General features: G+C 52.8%; 1 protein-coding gene across 1 annotated transcript; it reads left to right on the top strand.

The window, feature by feature from the left end:
• The first annotated feature begins 412 nt into the window (after positions 1 to 412).
• Positions 413 to 10,803, top strand: CPN2 (carboxypeptidase N subunit 2). The gene is made up of 2 exons (XM_032172339.2): positions 413 to 499; positions 8,603 to 10,803. Exon 2 carries the CDS (start codon positions 8,606 to 8,608, stop codon positions 10,241 to 10,243), a length of 1,638 nt encoding a protein of 545 aa, XP_032028230.1. The 5' UTR covers positions 413 to 499; positions 8,603 to 8,605; the 3' UTR covers positions 10,244 to 10,803.
• Positions 10,804 to 19,925: the final 9,122 nt, after the last annotated feature.

The raw sequence follows: 19,925 nt of genomic DNA, 5'->3' as shown, positions 1-19,925 counted from the left end.
CACACACACAACAAGACGAAACAACAAATCCACAGCCCTCTTGAAATGCCTGCGGGCGCTCAGAGCCCAGCAGGGGCCTGAGGCTGAAGGCAGGCTCCGAGTCCCTCTGCCTCTGCTTACAGGGATGGGTGTGAGCGTGGACCCCATCCCGGTCCTCACCAACCCAGCCACCTGCGGGAATCTCCAGAGCTTCCTGAGTGTCCTCGGCGTCCTGAAGGTGCCAACCCTGCAACCTCGGTGGGATTTTGGCCCCGGCAGGGCCCTGTACGTGGGAGGAGTTCAGGGTCATTTTGTAATCTTCAGAGGCCTTGCCAAGGCCCTCTCCCGTCCTGTGACCCTGGTGACATTCTGGGACGCTGGGGCCACGTGAGGGGAGGAACCACTGCCTGGAACTTTGATCAGCGCTGGGGCTGGATTGAGCAGACCACAGGCCACCCCAGACTCCTCTCTGCTCCCGAGGAAGACAGGGCAGCCCGGCGCCACCCGCGCGGCCCTCACGGTAAGCTCCTGGGGTGGCTGAAGGGCTCCTGGGTCTGCAGGGACGTGGGGGCAGGAACGGGAACTTGCTATCTCCCCCGTTTCAGAGCATTCCGCAGCTTTAGGCAGGCTGCAGTTCCTAGGGGCCCCTGCCCCGGGAGGAGAAGTCCCCGAGGTGCTCAGCTAGGGCGCTGCTGGGAAGAGGCAGGAGGAAGGTGGGGCGGGGGGTTGGGGGGTGGGGCTGGTCCCGGCCTACGAGGCTTGTAGTGAGTAGAAGATAAGCAGGGTGACCAGATGTCCAGGTTGGCCTGGTTCTGCCTAGTTTATACTTGTCATCTTGGCATAATAATAATAAATAGTATTACTAATTACTTATTAATACTATATTAATACTAAATATTATTAATTATTTATTAACATAATTATTGTTGTTTTTTGAGATGGGATCTTGTTATGTTACTCAGGCTGGTCTTGAACTCCTGGCTTCAAGCGATGCTTGCACTCAGCCTGCTGAGTAGCTGGGATTACAAGCGCACGCCACGGCACCCAGCTCAGGCCCAAGGATGACTAGCTCCTCGTTTCCTTCCCAGAAGCGTGCTGGCTCATATAATAAAGTTTGTGGTGAAATAAACCTGCAGGGAGCCACCTTTTATTGAGCATTCAGTATGTGCCAGGCACTGTGTTAAGGGCTTTATATTTACTATCTTATTTAGCCTATTTGTCATCCAGTGGAGTGCTAATTTGAACTCTGAGGGCAGAGGTGATAATTAAGTCTGGAAAACCTGAGGCTTAGAGAGTTGGAGTGATTTGCCGAAGCCCACACGGCTAGTAGGTGATGGCGTCAGAATCCGATCCCAGCTGGGGGCACTGGTGGAGCTAAAGTGCTTTCCCCTGCTACTAAGCAGGATGAGAGTAAGGCCTGAGATGCGAAGTCACTGAAAGCCACAGACACATTCCCTTCAATTCAGCATACAGAGCCTGACTGCCTTCTCAGTGCCCAGCCCTGAGCCAGGTCCTGGGGTGCAGAGCTGCTTGCAGAGACACCACAGCAAGACTGACGTACCACGGGCTCAGTCGGGTGGGTGCAACCGACTAGAAAACAGAGCGGAAGAGCCCAGACATTCAACACAGTACAAGAGGGATCCGAGGACCCAAGAAAGGGACGGGCGCGGTGACTCACGCCTGTAATCCCAGCACTTTGGGAGGCCGAGGCGGGCAGATTACCTGAGGTCAGGAGTTCGAGACCAGCCTGGCCAACATAGTGAAACCTCGTCTCTACTAAAAATACAAAAATTAGCCAGATGTGGTGGCAGGAGCCTGTAATCCCAACTACTCAGGAGGCTGAGACAGGAGAATGGCTTGAACCCGGGAGGCGGAGGTTGCAGTGAGCGGAGATGGCGTCACTGCACTCCAGCCTGCGCGACAAGAGTGAAACTCCATCTCCAAAAAAAAAAAAAAGGGTGGGGGGTAGTCAAGGAAGGCTTCATGGGAAGTGTGACTTTGTGACTTGCACTGGCCTGGGAGGGTGGGTATAAATTGGGAGGGTCGCATAGTGCCCAGTTCACAACGGCCTCTTAGTTCAACCTGTCAGCTGTCTTCTCTTCCAGAAGCTGACACAGTGGATACACAAGCTCCCTTGGGCCTTTGCAACGTCACTGCTAGGAAGGAAGAGTCAAGTAAGCCCCTACTCTATGTGTGGAACTGTGCTGTGCATTTTACATGTTTATCTCAATATTTAGAATAAAATAGGTTTCAACCTTACTGCAAAAGTGATATGTTTCAAATGTGGAATATATATTTTTAAGCAGAAGGAGAAAATTAAAATCATCCACAGTTCGATTTTTCAGAGGTAATGACCACAAGTTTTTTTCTTTTGAGATGGAGTTTCGCTCTTGTTGCCCAGGCTGGAGTGCAATAGCGTGATCTCGGCTCACTACAACCTCCGCCTCCCGGGTTCTAGCGATTCTCCTGCCTCAGCCTCCCGAGTAGCTGGGATTTCAGGTGCCTACCACCACGCCCAGCTAATTTTTGTATTTTTGGTAGAGATGGGGTTTCATCATGTTGACTAGGCTGGTCTTGAACTCCTGATCTCAGGTGATGCTCCTGCCTCAGCCTCCCAAAGTGCTGGGATTACAGGTGTAAGCCACAGTGCCAGACCCCACCATAAATATTTTGTGCGTAAGCTTCTATTATGTTTTCTGTGCACAAATACACCTTAAAAATGGAAAAGTAGCATTCTGAGACTTCATATATTTCACTTAAGATATTGCAAACATCTTGTCCATAAATACACATCTATAATAAATTTTCTTTTTGTTTAAAATTTTATTTTTTATTCTATTTTTCTGAGACAAGGTCTCCCCCTGTCTCTCACGCTGGAGTGCAGTAGAGCAATCACCCACTCACTGCAGCCTCGACCTCCCGGGCTCAAGCCATCCTCCCACCTCAGCCTCTTGAGTGGTTGAGACTACAAGCATGCGCCACTACGCTTGGCTACTTTTTATAATTTTTGGAAGAGATGAGATGTTACCATGTTGCCCAGGCTGATTTCAAACTCCTGGCCTCAAGCAATCCTCCTGTCTCCACCGCCCAAAGTGCTGGGATGACACGCATGAGCCACTGAACCCAGCCTGTAATATAATTTTAAACATAGCGGAGAGGGTTTCCATTATATCCGTGTAGCATGATTCATGTAACCAATCCCTCATGTTGGACATTTAGGTTGTTTCTATTTTGTTGCTGTGGCCCAATGCCTGTTATCTCATTTGAGAGCCGCAGTGGCCCTAACGATGCTGCAATTGAGGTACTGCGATGATTATTGTTATCGTGGCCGTTCTTGGTTTACAGACGCAGAGGCTGGGACTCTGACAGATGGCTTCACTCCCTGGGACACAACTGGGCAGCGGATGGGGTGGGCTGGCCAGGGCAGGAGCAGAGGCTGGGACCCAGCGCAAACCTGACCGTCTCAGCCACTGGACTGACGTTGCTGGATTGAGAAGAGAGGGGGCCACGTTTGGGGAGCAGCCAGGGACTCTGGACGAGTCTCAGAAGCCCCTCTTTGTGCTTCCAGCTGAGCTGGAGCCCAAATGGCCAAAGCCAGGCCTGTTGGTGAGGCAGATATCTGCGGAGCCAGCGTCGGGTGGGAGTCCCTGGGTGTCTGGGGCCAGGGTTCTAGGCCCCATTCTAGGTCCCATCACCCTCTGGAAGAAGTGAGGCTTAGCTCTGTGGTGGATGACAGACTGGCTTGAGGCATGCACAGAAGCAGACCCTCCCAAAAGCAATTTGAGGAGAGGAAGGAGCTCATTTGCACCCAGCCAAACCCTCCCTATCCCTCAAAAAAAAAAAAAACAAAAAAAAACCCATGTAAAAAGCCAGACTTGCTTGGGTTGCCGAAATCGTGGAACATTTTTGTGGGCATTTGCTGGTCTTATTCCCAGATGAGGAGCAGAAAGCCTCTGGCTGCCGCCCTGCTGTGGCCCTGGGGGCAAGCCTCCCCAGTTCCCAGGGAGGGGCGCTTCCATCTCCAGAGCTCCCCAGTGACCCGCTTTCTTGAGGCCAGGCTGGGGAAGGGGCCAAGGCCAGAGCCTCCCGGCCAGAGCCCTCAGAATCTGTGCTTCCCTAAACCTTCTAGCTCTTTCCCTTGGCTGGAGGAAAGAGCTAGAAGGAGTGCTGTGGAGAGGCGTCTCACTGGCTCACAGTGGGGTGGTTGGATGATCGCATGGGTTTCTCCCTAGCTAACCCATGACTGCTTCAGCACAGAGCTGGGGCTGCCCTGCTTGGAAGATCAGGGTCACTAACGTTGCCACGCACTTGCCATGTGCCTGAGCTTCGAGCTTCCCATGCGTTTTCTCATTCCATCCTCACCACATCCTCACCAGGAAGGTGGTATTGTGCCCATTGTTTTTAAGAGGAGGAAAGCAAAACACTGAGAGGTTAAGCAATGCAGTCAAAGCCACCGAGCGAAGCTGGAAGGGTTAGGATTGGAACCCAGGCTGTCTGACTCCTGGCCACTCCAGAGTGACGTGAGGATGGGGCTCAGGCTGGAAACTGTCGGTGTTCTGCGCCCTCACTGTGAGAACCATCCCCGCCTCCCTGCTCCCTGCCCCAGTAGACCCAGGCAAGAGGGGTCTTGCCCTGAACTTTAGAGGGCCCTGTTCTGGCCCTCCTCCCCCAGTGATACCACCCACAAGGGGTGCCAAGGGCACATGTCCATCTGGAGGCTGTGCCCCCATTTTAAACCACGCTCTGGGTACCCAGGACCCCGACCTCCGTGGGCTGCCTCCCCGGGTCCATCTTCCCTGCAGAGCCCGGGCTGTTAGGACTGGCCCTGGCCCCTCGCTTCTGTGTTGCGTTCCCTTGGGCCAGTCACTGTAGCTCCGGGAGCCCCAGTCTCCCTGTCCTGGGCACTTCTAGGTTTGTGCTGAGGATCAAGATGTATGTGCGGGAGCTTTGGGAGCTGGCACGTGGGCACTGACCCCTCAGCCAAACCCCCACATCAGGGAGATGTCTCTCCCTCTGCCCGCGTCTCCTGAGCCTTAGCTGATTGGCCTGCACTTGACTTTCTGTGCCACCAGTGCCATGGCTTTGATTCAAGGCTTGAATCCTAGAGCTCCTTCCTTTGTTGGAAATGTGTAAAGCACATTATTTCCAAATCACAACGGATTAAAAGTTAGAGGCACAGACCCAGGGAAGCCAGGGAGCAGCTCAGCTCACTCGGCAGAGAGGTATCCTCACCCCAGCGGGCTCTAGCATTCCATGGTGCAACTCCGGCTTTGGCCCAGTTTTCCTGGCAGGAGTGATGAACAAAACCAGGAGATCTGGGCTCCACAAACCAAGCCCTGCTGTGAAGACCCTGGGGCCTTGCCTCACTCTCCCTGTGAGGAGGCCAGATGGTCTCGGGACCCGCAGGCCCCAGCGTTGTCTGGCCCATCATTCCAGGGCAGTACTTTCTGGAAATAGCCTTTGAGAAACAATGACCAACGGGGCTAGCAAGGAAGGGGGACTGGCGCAATGATCATATTATGGCATGGTAAAAGTAGGAATTCTCCGGGCACAGTGGTGTATGCCTATAGTCCCAGCCACTCTGGAGGCTGAGGCAGGAGGATCACTTACGCCTGGGAGATTGAAGCTGCAGTGAGCTATGATCGTGCCACTGCACTCCAGCCTGGATAACAGAGTGAAGTTCTGTCTCAAAAAATAATAAAATTAAACAAAATTGCTCCCCTCTTACTCTCGGGAGGAATCGAGGCAGCTCTGGCAGCCTGGCTGGGGGTCATTCGTGCTGGGTTTGCCCCTCCCAGGGGAGGCGGCTCTGCCTCCCAAGCTGCTCTTCCCAGCTTTGGAGAGCTCCATTCAACAAAACCTGCCTGAGCCCAAAGGAAGTCACTGCTGCTGTGGGCGTAGAGAGACGAGTACACAGAAAAGACTGCCATGAAAACCCATCATTTCGGCGCCTATGCTGAGTGTTAAGGTGGAGATACATACCTCCAGGTCCTCCTTCCTAGGGTCAGCGGCGGCTTCTTTCAGGACCCCTAGGGGTTTTGTGTAGGTGCCTCAGGGGCAGGCCAGGTGCTAGTGGCAGCTGTGTGTGTGTCTGTGGTGTGTGTTGGGGGACAGTGGCTACCCTACGCCTCTTTAGCCAGGCTCACTGCTTTCTGTTTCTAGTCTCATGCTAACTCTGTAGCTGGGGTCTAGGAACACAGAGCCAGGAGGCACATGCTTGCCTGAGGCTGGTTCCTTCCCCTCACATGTCCTAAGTGGCAGGGACATTTTCCTTTTCCTGGAAGAGGTGATTGCAGGAGTCAGATTCTATTTATTTTATTTTTATTTATTTATTTATTTTTTGAGATGGAGTCTCACTCTGTCACCCAGGCTGGAGTGCAGTGGCACGATCTCGGCTTACTGCAACCTCTGCCACCCGGGTTCAAGCGATTCTCCTGCCTCAGCCTCCCGAGTAGCTGGGATTACAGATGTGCACCACCGCACCTGGCTAATTTTTGTAGTTTTTAGTAGAGACAGGGTTTCACCATCTTGGCCAGGCTGATCTTGAACTCCTGACCTCATGATCCACCCTCCTCGGCCTTTCAAAGTGCTGGGATTACAGGCGTGAGGCACCGCGCCCGGCCGCAGGACTCAGATTCGAATCCCCGGCCAGCTGTTATTACTGGTAGAGATGTTCCTTACTGCCTCCCCAAGCTCACTTAGCTATGCATGCCTTAGAGCAGCCTAAAGCAACGTGTGCATTTTCTCAGGGAGAAGTTGTCCCTGCTCTAATGATGAGGCAGAACATTCCTGGAAGGACTGAGAGTCACTGAGTGACTGAGCCGGAGAGTCAAGGGGGCTCCCCTAATAAGCACTGAGTCCTAAGCCCATGAGTTTAACGGGAGACCTTCAGCCAGAAGCCAAATCTCCAGGTGGAGGAGGCACCAGCAGAGGGCAACAGAGAGACAGCCAGCGAAGAGCGCTAGGGACCCAGATTCTGCAACTGCAGAACCCGATTCGCGGACCCCTTTTACTGAGAAGAAGTTAATCAAGAAAAATTAGGATTATGTTGTGAAAGGGCTTCTTTCTTTTTTAAATTTTTGGTAAATTCAAGTGTATTCCGTCTAAAGAGCATTTTGTTTTTATTTTTATTTTTTTTGGTGTTCAAATAACCTTTTCTGTAATGAGGTAGCTTGCAACCTTTAACAATAGTTAATGTGGTTGATTAATTACTCACTCTATGCCAGATCCTGATGTAAAACCGTTACCTATATACACTCACTTAATCCCTAACAATTACCGTCATGTGGTAGGGACTATTATAATCTCCATTGTACAGATAAGGAAACTGAAGCACAGATGGATTAAGCAATAAGCCCAAGGTCACGTAGCTAGAAAGCGATGGACCTAAGATTTGAACTCATGGAATTAGGACCACTGCAAGCCATGTGAATAAGTGCTGTGCATGGGAACAGTGGCGGCCTGGAGGGCACACACCCTCTAACAGGGCAGGGGCCACGAAGCCCCAGCTGGTCCTGCTATGTGGAAATGCGGACCCACTGTCTCCAGATCACTCTGAAACCTAGACCGTTACTGTGATGTTTTCCAGTTTTTACATGTTGGCTACTGATTCATGTATGAAAAATGTCACTGCGGAATAAATAAAACATATTTGTAAGGTGCATCACCAATTTGTGACCTGTGAGTAGATGCTAGAAAATCTACTGTTTTTTAATTCTTTTAAAAAACAGTAAAGAAAATCTAAAGAATTTTAGAGAATTTTAAAGAAATCTACTGTCCTGTAGAATCCCCAGGTCTGGGGTCCTTCTGTCCACATGATGTTGGAAAGCTCCTTGGGCCCCGCTGTGGAGGAGTGGGCAGAGGTGGGCAGAGGTGGGCAGGAGGAGGGCATTTCTTTTTTTTTTTTTTTTGAGACAGAGTCTTGCTCTGTCACCCAGGCTGGAGTGCAGTGGTGCTATCTTGGCTCACTGCAAGCTCCACCTCCCAGGTTCATGCCATTCTCCTGACTCAGCCTCCTGAGTAGCTGGGACTGCAGGCGCCCGCCACAGCGCCCGGCTAATTTTTTGTATTTTTACTAGAGACGAGATTTCACCATGTTAGGCAGGATGGTCTCGATCTCCTGACCTCGTGATCGGCCCGCCTTGGCCTCCCAAAGTGCTGGGATTACAAGTGTGAGCCACCGCGCCCAGTCAAAGGAGGAGGGCATTTCAGCAGCAGTTTTGAGGAGCCATCTCATCTCTGTGGCTGCACTCCCCCTCCACCAACTGTGCAAAGAGCAGGTGCCAGGATCTCTGCATCATTTGGCTGTGACGTGTGCTGAGATTTGGAAACTCAGGAAGAGTTATGGTGTAGGAGCTTCTAACTCAGGAATCATCTGTCCATATCCTACATATTATCCTAAAAAATTCCACAATGCCCATGGTCTCCTTTTATGCCTCTCTTCCGTGCCTTTTTGTCTCCTTTCCACTTCTTTCCCCAGTCTGAGAAGAACACAGAAAGCCCCAAAGCCCTGGGTCTTGGTCCTGCCGCTTGTTCGAGCTTGCTGTCCAGTGCTCTGGTCACTGTGCCATGCTGTGTGATGATCAAGTTTCTCTTCCTGTTCTCTCTCCCTCCTCGAATCCAGAAGATGCTCCCTGGAGCCTGGCTGCTCTGGACCTCCCTCCTGCTCCTGGCCAGGCCTGCCCAGCCCTGCCCCGTGGGTTGCGATTGCTTCGTCCAGGAGGTGTTCTGCTCGGATGAGGAGCTGGCCGCCATCCCGCCGGACATCCCGCCATACGCCAAAAACATCATCTTTGTGGAGACCTCGTTCACCACATTGGAAACCAGAGCCTTCGGCAGCAACCCCAACTTGACCAAGGTGGTCTTCCTCAACACGCAGCTCTGCCAGTTTAGGCCAGATGCCTTCGGGGGGCTGCCCAGGCTGGAGGACCTGGAGGTCACAGGCAGCAGCTTCTTGAACCTCAGCGCCAACATCTTCTCCAACCTGACCTCGCTGGCCAAGCTCACCCTCAACTTCAACATGCTGGAGGCTCTGCCCGAGGGTCTCTTCCAGCACCTGGCTGCCCTGGAGTCCCTCCACCTGCAGGGGAACCGGCTCCAGGCCCTGCCCAGGAGGATCTTCCAGCCTCTGACCCATCTGAAGACACTCAACCTGGCCCAGAACCTCCTGGCTCAGCTCCCGGAGGAGCTGTTCCACCCACTCACCAGCCTGCAGACCCTGAAGCTGAGCAACAACGCACTCTCTGGCCTCCCCCAGGGTGTGTTCAGCAAACTGGGCAGCCTGCAGGAGCTCTTCCTGGACAGCAACAAGATCTCGGAGCTGCCCCCTCAGGTGTTCTCCCAGCTCTTCTGCCTGGAGAGGCTGTGGCTGCAGCGCAACGCCATCACGCACCTGCCGCTCTCCATCTTCGCCTCCCTGGGTAATGTGACCTTTCTGAGCTTGCAGTGGAACATGCTTCGGGTCCTGCCTGCCGGCCTCTTTGCCCACAACCCACGCCTGGTCGGCCTGTCTCTGACCCATAACCAGCTGGAGACTGTCGCTGAGGGCGCCTTTGCCCACCTGTCCAACCTGCGTTCCCTCATGCTCTCATACAATGCCATTACCCACCTCCCAGCTGGCATCTTCAGAGACCTGGAGGAGCTGGTCAAACTCTACCTGGGCAGCAACAACCTGACGGCGCTGCACCCAGCCCTCTTCCAGAACCTGTCCAAGCTGGAGCTGCTCAGCCTCTCCAAGAACCAGCTGACCACACTTCCGGAGGGCATCTTCGACACCAACTACAACCTGTTCAACCTGGCCCTCCACGGTAACCCCTGGCAGTGTGACTGCCACCTGGCCTACCTCTTCAACTGGCTGCAGCAGTACACCGATCGGCTCCTGAACATCCAGACCTACTGTGCCGGCCCTGCCTACCTCAAAGGCCAGGTGGTGCCCGCCTTGAATGAGAAGCAGCTGGTGTGTCCCGTCACCCGGGACCGCTTGGGCTTCCAGGTCACGTGGCTGGATGACAGCAAGGCAGGGGGCAGCTGGGATCTGGCTGTGCAGGAAAGGGCAGCCCAGAGCCAGTGCACCTACAGCAACCCCGAGGGCACCGTGGTGCTCGCCTGTGACGAGGCCCGGTGTCGCTGGCTGAACGTCCAGCTCTCTCCTCGGCAGGGCTCCCTGGGACTGCAGTATAATGCTAGTCAGGAGTGGGACCTGAGGTCGCGCTGCGGTTCTCTGCGGCTCACCGTGTCTATCGAGGCTCGGGCAGCAGGGCCCTAGTAGCAGCGCATACAGGAGCTGGTGAAGGGGGCCTCTGGGGCCTGACCAGGCGACAGGTAGGGGCGGAGGGGAGCTGAGTCTCTGAAGCCTTGGCTTTTCACATGCAAGGGACAGGGTTACATCCCCAAGGTGAGGCGATGGAGTCTGGTCTGCTCCACTAACCAGGGTCTCCTCCTCCTCCTCTTCCTTCATCGCTTCTCCCGGAGTGTGCGGCCTAACAAGGCCATCCTTAGGCTTTGCAAAGCACCCTCAAAAGCTGCACCACAGCCTGGAGAATAAAATATCCTCAGGCCTGATGCCTCCCCATTATGTAACACCCAACCGCTCTCACCTACACCCTGAGGTCTATTCACTGCATCCCAGTGATACAAAGCAGAGGCCACTGCCTTCTCACAGCTGGCTCAAAAGCCCAATGTCTGTTTCAATTTATTTCCCTGGAATTGCATTTAAAATTGGCATAGAGAAAAAAAGGATGGGACAGAAGCAGACGTGACCAGAAAGCATAGGGGCAGGGTTCTGACTGGTGTGTGGGAAGCCCTGTGGCCAGCACCCACCTCCACGCTGCGCCCAGGAGAAACTCAGATAAAACGAAGCCTCGGGAAGGGAAACCCCAGATGCTCGACTTTGCGACATAAAGCCCCCAGAGGGGAGGGTGGCTTTGCCTGCTCAGCACACATGATGGCTGCTGCTAAGGAGAAGGAAAAGGTTTGAGGTGTAGGGGCAGCCTGGGCCAGCTGAGTGCAGCTTCTTTCTCACAGCAGCTGAGTGCAAGCTTCTCACACTCTAGAGTTGTTCTCTCTCGTTTATTTATTTTTTTGAGATGGAGTCTCGCTCTTGTTGCCCAGGCCGGAGTGCAGTGGTGTGATCTCGGCTCACTGCAGCCTCCACCTTCCAGGTTCAAGCGATTCTCCTGCCTCAGCCTCCCGAGTAGCTGGGACTACAGGCGCCCACCATCACGCCCAGTTAATTTTTGTATTTTTAGTAGAGATGGGGTTTCATCACCATGTCGCCCAGGCTGGTCTCAAACTCCTGACCTCAGGTGATCCACACACCTCAGCCTCTCAAAGTGCTGAGATTACAGGCGTGAGCCACCATGCCCAGCCTCTTACCCAGCTCGGCCACCCCCGCCAGCCTCCTGGGCCGCCTCTTGCAGCTTCGTCTCAGGGTTCGCTGTCCTCCCATGCCCTGGGCAGCCTCCCATGCACCCCTGTGTGGATGCCTCCTCTTTGGTAATGAGCCCAGCTCTCTCCTCTTGGGCCCAGCTCTTTTCAGCCCCAGGCTGATACGCCCTGCTCAGGGCCCCATGTCCTCCTGTTGACCACAGACACGTCTAACCAGGCTCTGTCCCCTACTCCCCCTGATTCTCATCAGCGCATTGACCAGCCCAGGAGCTGGGCGTGTTCTTCACTCACTCTTCCCCCTCCCTTCAGTCCTCAGGGCCAAGGAGTCCACAAATGCTCAGGCTTCCAGCCTCTGAGCCTCCCTCTAGCTGCTCCTCCCCTCCTGCTCCCAGACGCTTTGTAGCCCGCGGCTGAGCCACTGCACAGCCTTCTACCTGGTTTCCAGCTGTATTGTGGACTGGCCTGGGAGAAAGGCTCGGGCAGGGAGGGAGGAGGGAACCAGATGTACAGCAGGCCCCCAGGAGCTCCTGGCCACTGGGACAAATCAGCCACGTGGGGTGAAAACACAAGGCAGAAAGAGGTCAGCGCAGGCCAGTGCTGGGGAGTTCAGTGGAGGCGAAGCGGCAGGAAGCACCGGCCGCGAGAAAGGCTGCACTGGATCTTGGGCCTTAAGGAGGCCTCCAAGTAAAGCAGGAAACTTGTGCAAGAAGAGCCTGAGCTAAGGAATGGGGAAGGGCAAGGACGAGGGGTCAGGGCTGTGGAGGGGCGACAAGGAGGAAGAGATAAGACTGGAAGCCCAGAGAGATGATTCTGCGGGGCCCTGGGGCAGAGTGAGGAGTGTGCATGTTGATGAAGGAGGCCCCAGGCAGTTTTTGAAGGTCGTGCGGAAGAGGGACACGCTCCTGCCAGCGCTTTAGGCAGCTGGCCTAGCGAAATCTGAAGAGAGCAAGAGGCAGGGACAGTGAGAGCTGTTGCCTGGTTTGAGATGAGAGCCTAGAGGGCAAGGGATGCCAAGGGAAGAGAATCGAAAAGTTTCAGCAGGCCAGGCACGGTGGCTCACGCTTGTAATGCCAGCACTTTGGGAGGCTGAGGCAGGCGGATCACAAGGTCAAGAGATCAAGACCATCTTGGCCAACATGGTGAAACCCTGTCTCTACTAAAATATAAAAATTAGCTGGGCGTGGTGGTGCATGCCTGTAGTCCCAGCTACTCGAGAGGCTGAGGCAGGAGAATCGCTTGAACCCAGGAGGCGGAGGTTGCAATGAGCCGAGATCACACCACAGCACTCCAGCCGGGTGACACAGCAAGACTCCATCTCAAAAAAAAAAAAAGTTTTAGCAACTGAACAGCGCATACACAGAGAAACTGGAAGACCTAAGCGTGAATTACAGAAATGCAAATGAAAACACCATAGGTGTCACTTTACACTGAGAGGCCTGCAAAAATTACAAAGAGATTATGCCAAGTGTGGGTCAGGGTGAGGGCATCGGGGAACCTCCAGGTGCCACTGGCATAGCCCCCTGAGAACAAGCCAGCAGGTCTAAGTCTAAGGAAGGGTTTGGTTGGGGAGTCAAGCGGGTGGGGTTGGGAGATGTGAAGGGGGGAGGCTGGGTTGAGTCTCAGGTTTCTCTCCTGGGTGGCTGGAAGACAGTGAGGCCAGGAACCAAGGGCAGGGGCAGGTATGGCAGAAGGAAGGTGTGACATGCCCGCATTAGACTAGGGAACACAATGTCTTTGTCATTTCCTGTGGGGCATTTTATTTTATTTCTTATTTATTTTTTAGAGACAGGGGTCTCACTATGTTGACCAGGCTAGCCTTGAACTCTTGGCCTCTAGTGATCCTCCCACCCCAGCCTCCTGAGTAGCTGGGACTATAGGCATACACCACTGAGCTTGGCTTGTGGGGCTACTTAAAAAAAAAAAAAAAGAAACAAGAAAAAAGAAACAGGCTTCCTGAGGCTCAAATCCATTAAATTCTAAGGTGATGAAAGGCGATTCACAGATTCACCAAAGCAGCGGGCTCCCAAATTCATTTGGCTTAAGAATAACCTTTGCCTAGACCCTCCCAAGACTGGCTCCCGCCTGGAAGTGTTGCCACTCTCTGGGAAAACGACCCCACGTCTAGCACGTAGCAGGAGCTTCGGAAATCCCCGTTGCCTGAATGCCTGTCTGAGCCACAGACACGTCCTGTCCGCTGGCAGGGATGAAGGGGTAGGAAAATCCAGCGGACATTTCTCTCCATTAAATTTCCCCCTCAAAACATAACCCTGCATTAAATTCCAACATCGGAATTTCTCTCTGCCAAATCATGTTGGGGGAAGAGCATGGCCAACAGCCAGCTCAGGCCGAGCAGAGATCAGTGAAGAGGCAGCTGCCAGTGCGCCCTGCTCCCCGGGCACCTGGTGCCCTGTCTCCTGGTGATGTGTCTGGTCTGGCCCAGCAGTAACGTTTTGCATGGGTTCTGGACTAGAACTCAGCACACGCGGCTCTCACACCTCTTTTCTTTTTCTTTCTTTTTTTTTTTTTTTTTTGAGACAGAATTTCGCTCTTGTTGCCCAGGCTGGAGTGCAATGGTGTGATCTCAGCTCACCACAACCTCCGCCTCCCAGGTCCCGAGACAAGCAGTTCTCCTGCCTCAGCCTCCTGAGTAGCTGGGATTACAGGCACGCGCCACCACACCCAGCTAATTTTCTTTTTTTTTTGTATTTTTAATAGAAATGGGGTTTCACCACGTTGGCCAGGCTGGTCTCAAACTCCTGACCTCGTGATCCGCCTGCCTCAGCCTCCCAAAGTGCTAGGATTACAGGCGTGAGCCACCGCACCCGGCACCCACACCTAACTTTTCTTCACATTCTTCAGCCTTTGGCAAACCACAGCTCCTCTCTGGGCCCCCGTTTCCTCCTCTATGTAAGAAGGAGATTGGCTCCCAATGCTGGCTGAACCCTTCAGTCCCTTGTGGAGGCTTTTAAAAACCAGTAATGACAAAAACCAAAACGCCGGTGCCTGGGCCCCATTTTCTGAGATCCTGATTCAATTAGCCGGTGGTGGTGTGACCAGAAAAGGGTCTCAGTCCAGACCCCAAAAGAGGGTTCTTGGATCTCACGCAGGAAGGAGTTCAAGGCGAGTCGCTGAGTGCAGTGAAAAGAATTTGATTGAAAGCTACTCCCTTACAAGGCAGGGCACCCTCAGCAGGCAAGCAGAGGAATGCATTGCCTTTGTTTTAAGTTTTTCTTATATAGGGGCCTTGCCTATGAAAGACTGAACTCAGCTGTGACTACATGTGGATGGGCTGATAGCATATGACAACATTTATTATTTTATTGATTTAAGGGAAACGATCCTTGACATTCAGCATATGTAAGGACATCAAAGCATAACCATAATTTCCCCGAAAGCATATATTGCTGTGGGTGTTGACGAAGAGTCAAACTCTGTAAAATATTTGAAGAGATTTATTCTGAGCCAAATATGAGTGACCATGGCCTGTGATACAGCCCTCAGGAGGGCCTGGGAACATGTGCCCAAGGTGGTCGGGGTGCAGCTTGGTTTTACACATTTTAGGGAGGCATGAGGCATCAATCAAATACATTTAAGAAATACATTGGTTTGGTTCAGAAAGGCAGGACAACTCGAAGCAGCGGGGGTGGAAGGAGGGGGCTTCCAGGCTGTAGGTAAATTTAAACATTTTCTGGTTGACAATTGGTTGAGCTTAGCTGAAGACCTGGGATCAATGGAAAGGGATGTTCAGGTTACAATAAAGGATTGTGGAGGCCAAGTTTTATTGTGCAGAGGAAGCTCTCAGCAGACTTCAGAGAGAGAGAGGGAGAGCAGGTTGTAAAATGTTTCTTATCGACTTAAAAGGGGTGCCTGGCTCTTAGCTGACGATCTCCTGCACTAGAAAGAAAGGAAGGAAAACAAAGGGGAAAGGGGCTTCTTTATAGGATGTGGATTTTCCCCACAAGAGACTCTGCAGGGCAATTTTAAGGTAGGGCAAGGAAATATATTTGGGGGTTAAATATTTTTTCCTTGTCTCGTATTGTTATGCCATAGTCAGATTAAAAAGTAAGTCACGATATACAAGGTCAAATAAAACCCATCTGATGAGAATTTATGATTTGTAAGGCGCGACTCCCTAGAACCCTTAGGTAGGAATTTGGGCAAGATAAAAAATCAGAGCTTAGTCCTCGTGGGCACTGGGACGCCTGGATTCTGTTGCTGTGGGAGTTCGTTCCTGCAGGCCATTCCCAAGCTGCTTCCTCAGCTGTAAGCATCTTAGGGCCATGGGTCGTGATTGGCAAGGAATGTGCCTTGCTAGCTTTAGGACGGAGTTGACTTTCAGATGGTCCTACTCTGTCTCTTCTAGGCTCCTGCCTCCCTAACACTGGGGTAACCCGGATATCGTTTTGTTTAAATCTCCCCCAGCGATTCTAACGCGTGGCCAGGATTGAAAATATAGGGCGGAATTTTGTCTCGGGCGCTGTCCAGGGCTAGGTTCAGTGTAATTTGCACTGGGCAACGCTGGCCTCCTCAGACCCACCTGGTGTCTGCTCTGGATGAATTCATGAATGAAACAAGTGACAAACATCACATATAAAAATATTTCACGGATTTTTTTTCTTTCTTGTTGATGTTTTTATTTTATTATTATTATTTTTTGAGATGGAGTCTCACTCTGTCACCCAGGCTGGAGTGCAGTGGCACGATCTTGGCTCACTGCAACCTCTACCTCCCTGGTTCAAGCAATTCCCCTGCCTCAGCCTCCTGAGTAGCTGGGATTACAGGCACACACCACCACGCTCGGCTAATTTTTTTTTTTTGTATTTTTAGTAGAGATGGGTTTTCATGGCCAGGCTGGTCACGAACTCCTGGCCTCAGGCAATCTGTTCGCCTCGGCCTCCCAAAGTGCTGGGATTATAGGCATGAGCCACTGGGCCCGGCCGATATTTTTAATTTTATCAGCATTGGTGCTCTCATAAATCTTGCATTTTTGAAGAAACGGCAGCTGGGGGTGTGCTCTGCCTTGCTTTTTTTTTTTTTTTTTTTTTAAGATGGGGTCTCCCTCTGTCGCCAGGCTGGAGGGCAGTGGCACAATCTTGGCTCACTGCAACCTCTGCCTCCTGAGTTCAAGCGATTCTCCTGCCTCAGCCTCCCAAGTAGCTGGGACTACAGGCACGTGCCACCATGCCCGGCTAATTTTTGTATTTTTAGTAGAGACGGGGTTTCAACATGTTGGCCAGGATGGTCTTGATCTCTGGATCACGTGATCCATCCGCCTCGGCCTCCCAAAGTGCTTGGATTACAGGCGTGAGCCACCGCGTCCGGCCTGCCTCGCTTTCTTACAGTAAAGGATGGCTAAGTCATTCCAAAGCTCCTCCTTCCAGCAGGCAGGACTCCCTTCCAGGAAGCTTTGAATGTTGTACCTTCTTTAGTGATGTCCTGCTACTTGCCAGCCACGCAGCCCTGGGCAAGTTACTAAGCTGTCTGTGGCTCAGTGTCCTCACCATACTTTTATCACATAGCACCCACCTCATAGTGCTATTGGTGAGGATAAAATCAGTGCATCCATATAAAGTACCCACAACAATGACATATGGTACGTTCTCCAAAATTGTTATCTTGCATTATTATTTTTGTTAGTATTATTCTAGAGAGAACTGTGGGTGTGGGTGCGGACGGGGTAGGCAAGCACCGGCCAATTGTTTTACCTGTTCCCGTTGATCTGTTTCTGGAAGGACGTTAAAACTGCTGTTTATATATCAAAATTGCATTGTTTGGGAGGATTGGAAATGCAATTGACACAATTGTTCAGTGCTAACAGTAGATATTGGAAAACTGGACGGTGCCCTCAAAGATTAGACAGTCTAGCGCGATGCGAGTCCAAGGACGGACGCTTTCTGGCCCTCTCAGCCTGCTTCCACCACGCGCGCATCTGCAAGCGTTTTGAGTCTGCGCCTGCAACGGTCCCGAGCCTGGTCTCGGAGCGCTCCCTTGTGGTCACACGGAAGAACGCGTCCCGGGCCGACGTGGAGGGCGAGGGAGGGGTTCGCCCAGCTCCGCCCGCAGGCGCGGCGCGGTACTTTATTCCGGGAAAAGTCAGAACCAGGTCCCCCAGAAGGGACACGGGCACATTGACACGGTGACCCGGGGGATACTTGCCAGCGTGCATGCGGGCGTGCGTGCGGAGCCGTCACGACTTCTGTCTCCTGCACGCCTGAAAAAGCGCCAGGTCCGCTTGGGGCCCATGCACCGAGGAGCGGCCGGGCGGAGGCGAGTCCACCCGCCACCCAGTGGGGCTGCGAAGCGTTGGGGGCGCTCCAGATTGTCCCCGCGCTGCCGCGGTCTTGCACAGTGACTCGTCCTGCGCCCTCCACGACTTCCAAGCGTCCCCGAGACCTCCAGATGCCGATGTGGTGCGAACCCCATCCGCGAGGATCTCAGCGGGGAGCCTCCTGCTGCGACCTGCAGCCACGTGGACGCGCAGTTCAGGACCGCACCTGGCAACGTGCATCCTGGGAAGACTGTGCTTTGTTTTCTTTGGGATTTTATCAAGAGTTGTTCGGCACTTTGGGAATCTTTATCCCGAGGCAATGCTTAGCGCTGATTGCAAAATATCAAACGTGGACAAAAATTCATCCTTTACTCATTGTAAGTGAGTGAAAGTGACTTCCAGTCTGTTAGTGAGATCTTGGCCAAACATTCCACATGGAAACGAATTCTTTTATTATAAGTTACCTTTGACTTCTAATTAATATTACAGATAGGTTTATTTTTAAATTCTCTGCGAGGTTTGATGATATTATCTGTGAAGTTTTTTTCAGGAGACTAAAGCAGGTGTTACAAATGATTTGCCATGAAATCATTAGGTCTGTGGGGGTGGGGTTCAGAGTTCAAAGTAACAGAAGGAGCAAAACCACATGGTCTTCATCAAAGGAGGCCTGCTGGTGTTTTCTGGCCCTGTTTTCCTCCTGGGGTGGAGTCTATGGGTCTGAGGCTCCCTTTCCCACCATGGCGGGAGAGATCCTTTAACAGAGAAGCTTTGTAAAGGGGAGAAGAGATTCCAGTTGCATTTGGAGGGAAAGGACGGATTCGTGTATTAGTCTGTTCTCTAGAGAAAAAGAACGAACAAGAGATGATAGATAGATAGGAATTGGCTCATGCAGTTGCAGAGGCTGAGAGATCTCAGGTTCTGCAAGCTGGAGACCCAGGGAAGCCGGTGGTGTAATTCCATCCAAGTCCCAAGTCCTGAGAACCAGGGGAACTGATGATATAAATCCCAGTGCAAAGGCAGGAGATGAGATGTCCCCACTCCAGCAGGGAGCCAGGAAGACGCGGGGCAGTTCCTCCTTCCTCTGCCTTTTTGTTCACTCAGACCCTCAGTGGATTGGGTAGTGCCTGCCCTGGCTGGGGAGCGGATCTGCTGTGCTGAGTCCACCATTCCAAATGTCAATGTCATCGGGAAACGCCCTCAGAGACACACCTGGGAACAGTGTGTCATCAGGGTACCCTGTGGCTCACTCAGATTGACACCTAAAATTGACCATCACAGTTAGGAAGCCTGATTTGTGGCACCCGCTCTGCCTCACTTGCAATCTGTGCCTGTGAACAAGCCACGCCCCCTCTCTCCAGGCCTCAAAATCTTCACTGAGTAACTAGGGGCTGAAAGCCTGGGTGGACGTGTGGATGCCCCACCTCCTGCTCCAGCCGTCTGAGGTGTGCCGCCTCTCTGGCAGGCACCCACCCCCTCACTTGGCCTGGAGGACGGTGGGCACCTCCCCAGGGTGGGGCCCAGCCAGAGCCCAAACCGTCAGCACTCTGGGGGCAGCGGAACCCCTTGGCCGCCACTCAGTGCAGACTGTAGCTGTCCAGCCTGGCCCCTCAAGAACCTTCTCTGCACTCTCCTTGCCCACTGGTTGTGCTCAGTGATGATGAACTCACTCCCTCTCTGTGCAGCCCAGCCTTCCCTGGGCAGGCCTCCCTGTAACATTCCCGCTGGCCCTGGGCAAGTGGACACCCTGTCCCCAGACAGCCCTTCGGAAGTGGAAGCAGTCTTCATCATGCTCAGGCAGTCCTCCCGTCCCCAGTCTAAGCATCGCCAGGAGCCACTTCTCACAAGTAGTTGCTCACACAACGCAGAGCCTTCACTTCCACGATCTCTGTGCCATAGAAGCTGTGATTGCGGGCCATCGTGAAGGATGTGCTTCCTTGCAGGGCTGGGGATCTGGGGCTGAGGTCCCATGGTAGCTGGGAAGCCTTTTTCCTGGCAGTTTTCATCCGTCACTGAATCCGGGGATCTTTTTGTTTTTTTTTCTTGGAACTCTGTGGCTGGCCTGCCTGTGTCCTTTGATTCCAGTCCTGTGGGATGGATTATGCCAGCAACAGCCTTTGCAAGATTTCTTCGCCACGCTGGCTGTCATGGAAATTCCAGAGACGATGGAGGCAGCCTTCAGAGAGCCATTTCCTGGTCGTGGACATTCCTGTGATTGGATGGGGAGCATTGATACTCCTGCAAGGTTGAAAAAGTGGCCTGTGCAGGCTCTGGCTAAGCCCTTTGAAGCAGATGT

The sequence above is a fragment of the Hylobates moloch genome, unplaced genomic scaffold, assembly GCF_009828535.3.
Source record: "Hylobates moloch isolate HMO894 unplaced genomic scaffold, HMol_V3 SCAFFOLD_13, whole genome shotgun sequence".
Taxonomy (NCBI): domain Eukaryota; kingdom Metazoa; phylum Chordata; class Mammalia; order Primates; family Hylobatidae; genus Hylobates; species Hylobates moloch.
Note: the sequence above shows the minus strand (reverse complement) of the source record. Positions and strands in the feature narration are given on the sequence as shown.

Coding starts and splice junctions, on each gene's coding strand:
- CPN2 (XM_032172339.2), top strand. CDS start 8,606: ATGCTCCCTGGAGCCTGGCTGCTCTGGACCTCCCTCCTGCTCCTGGCC.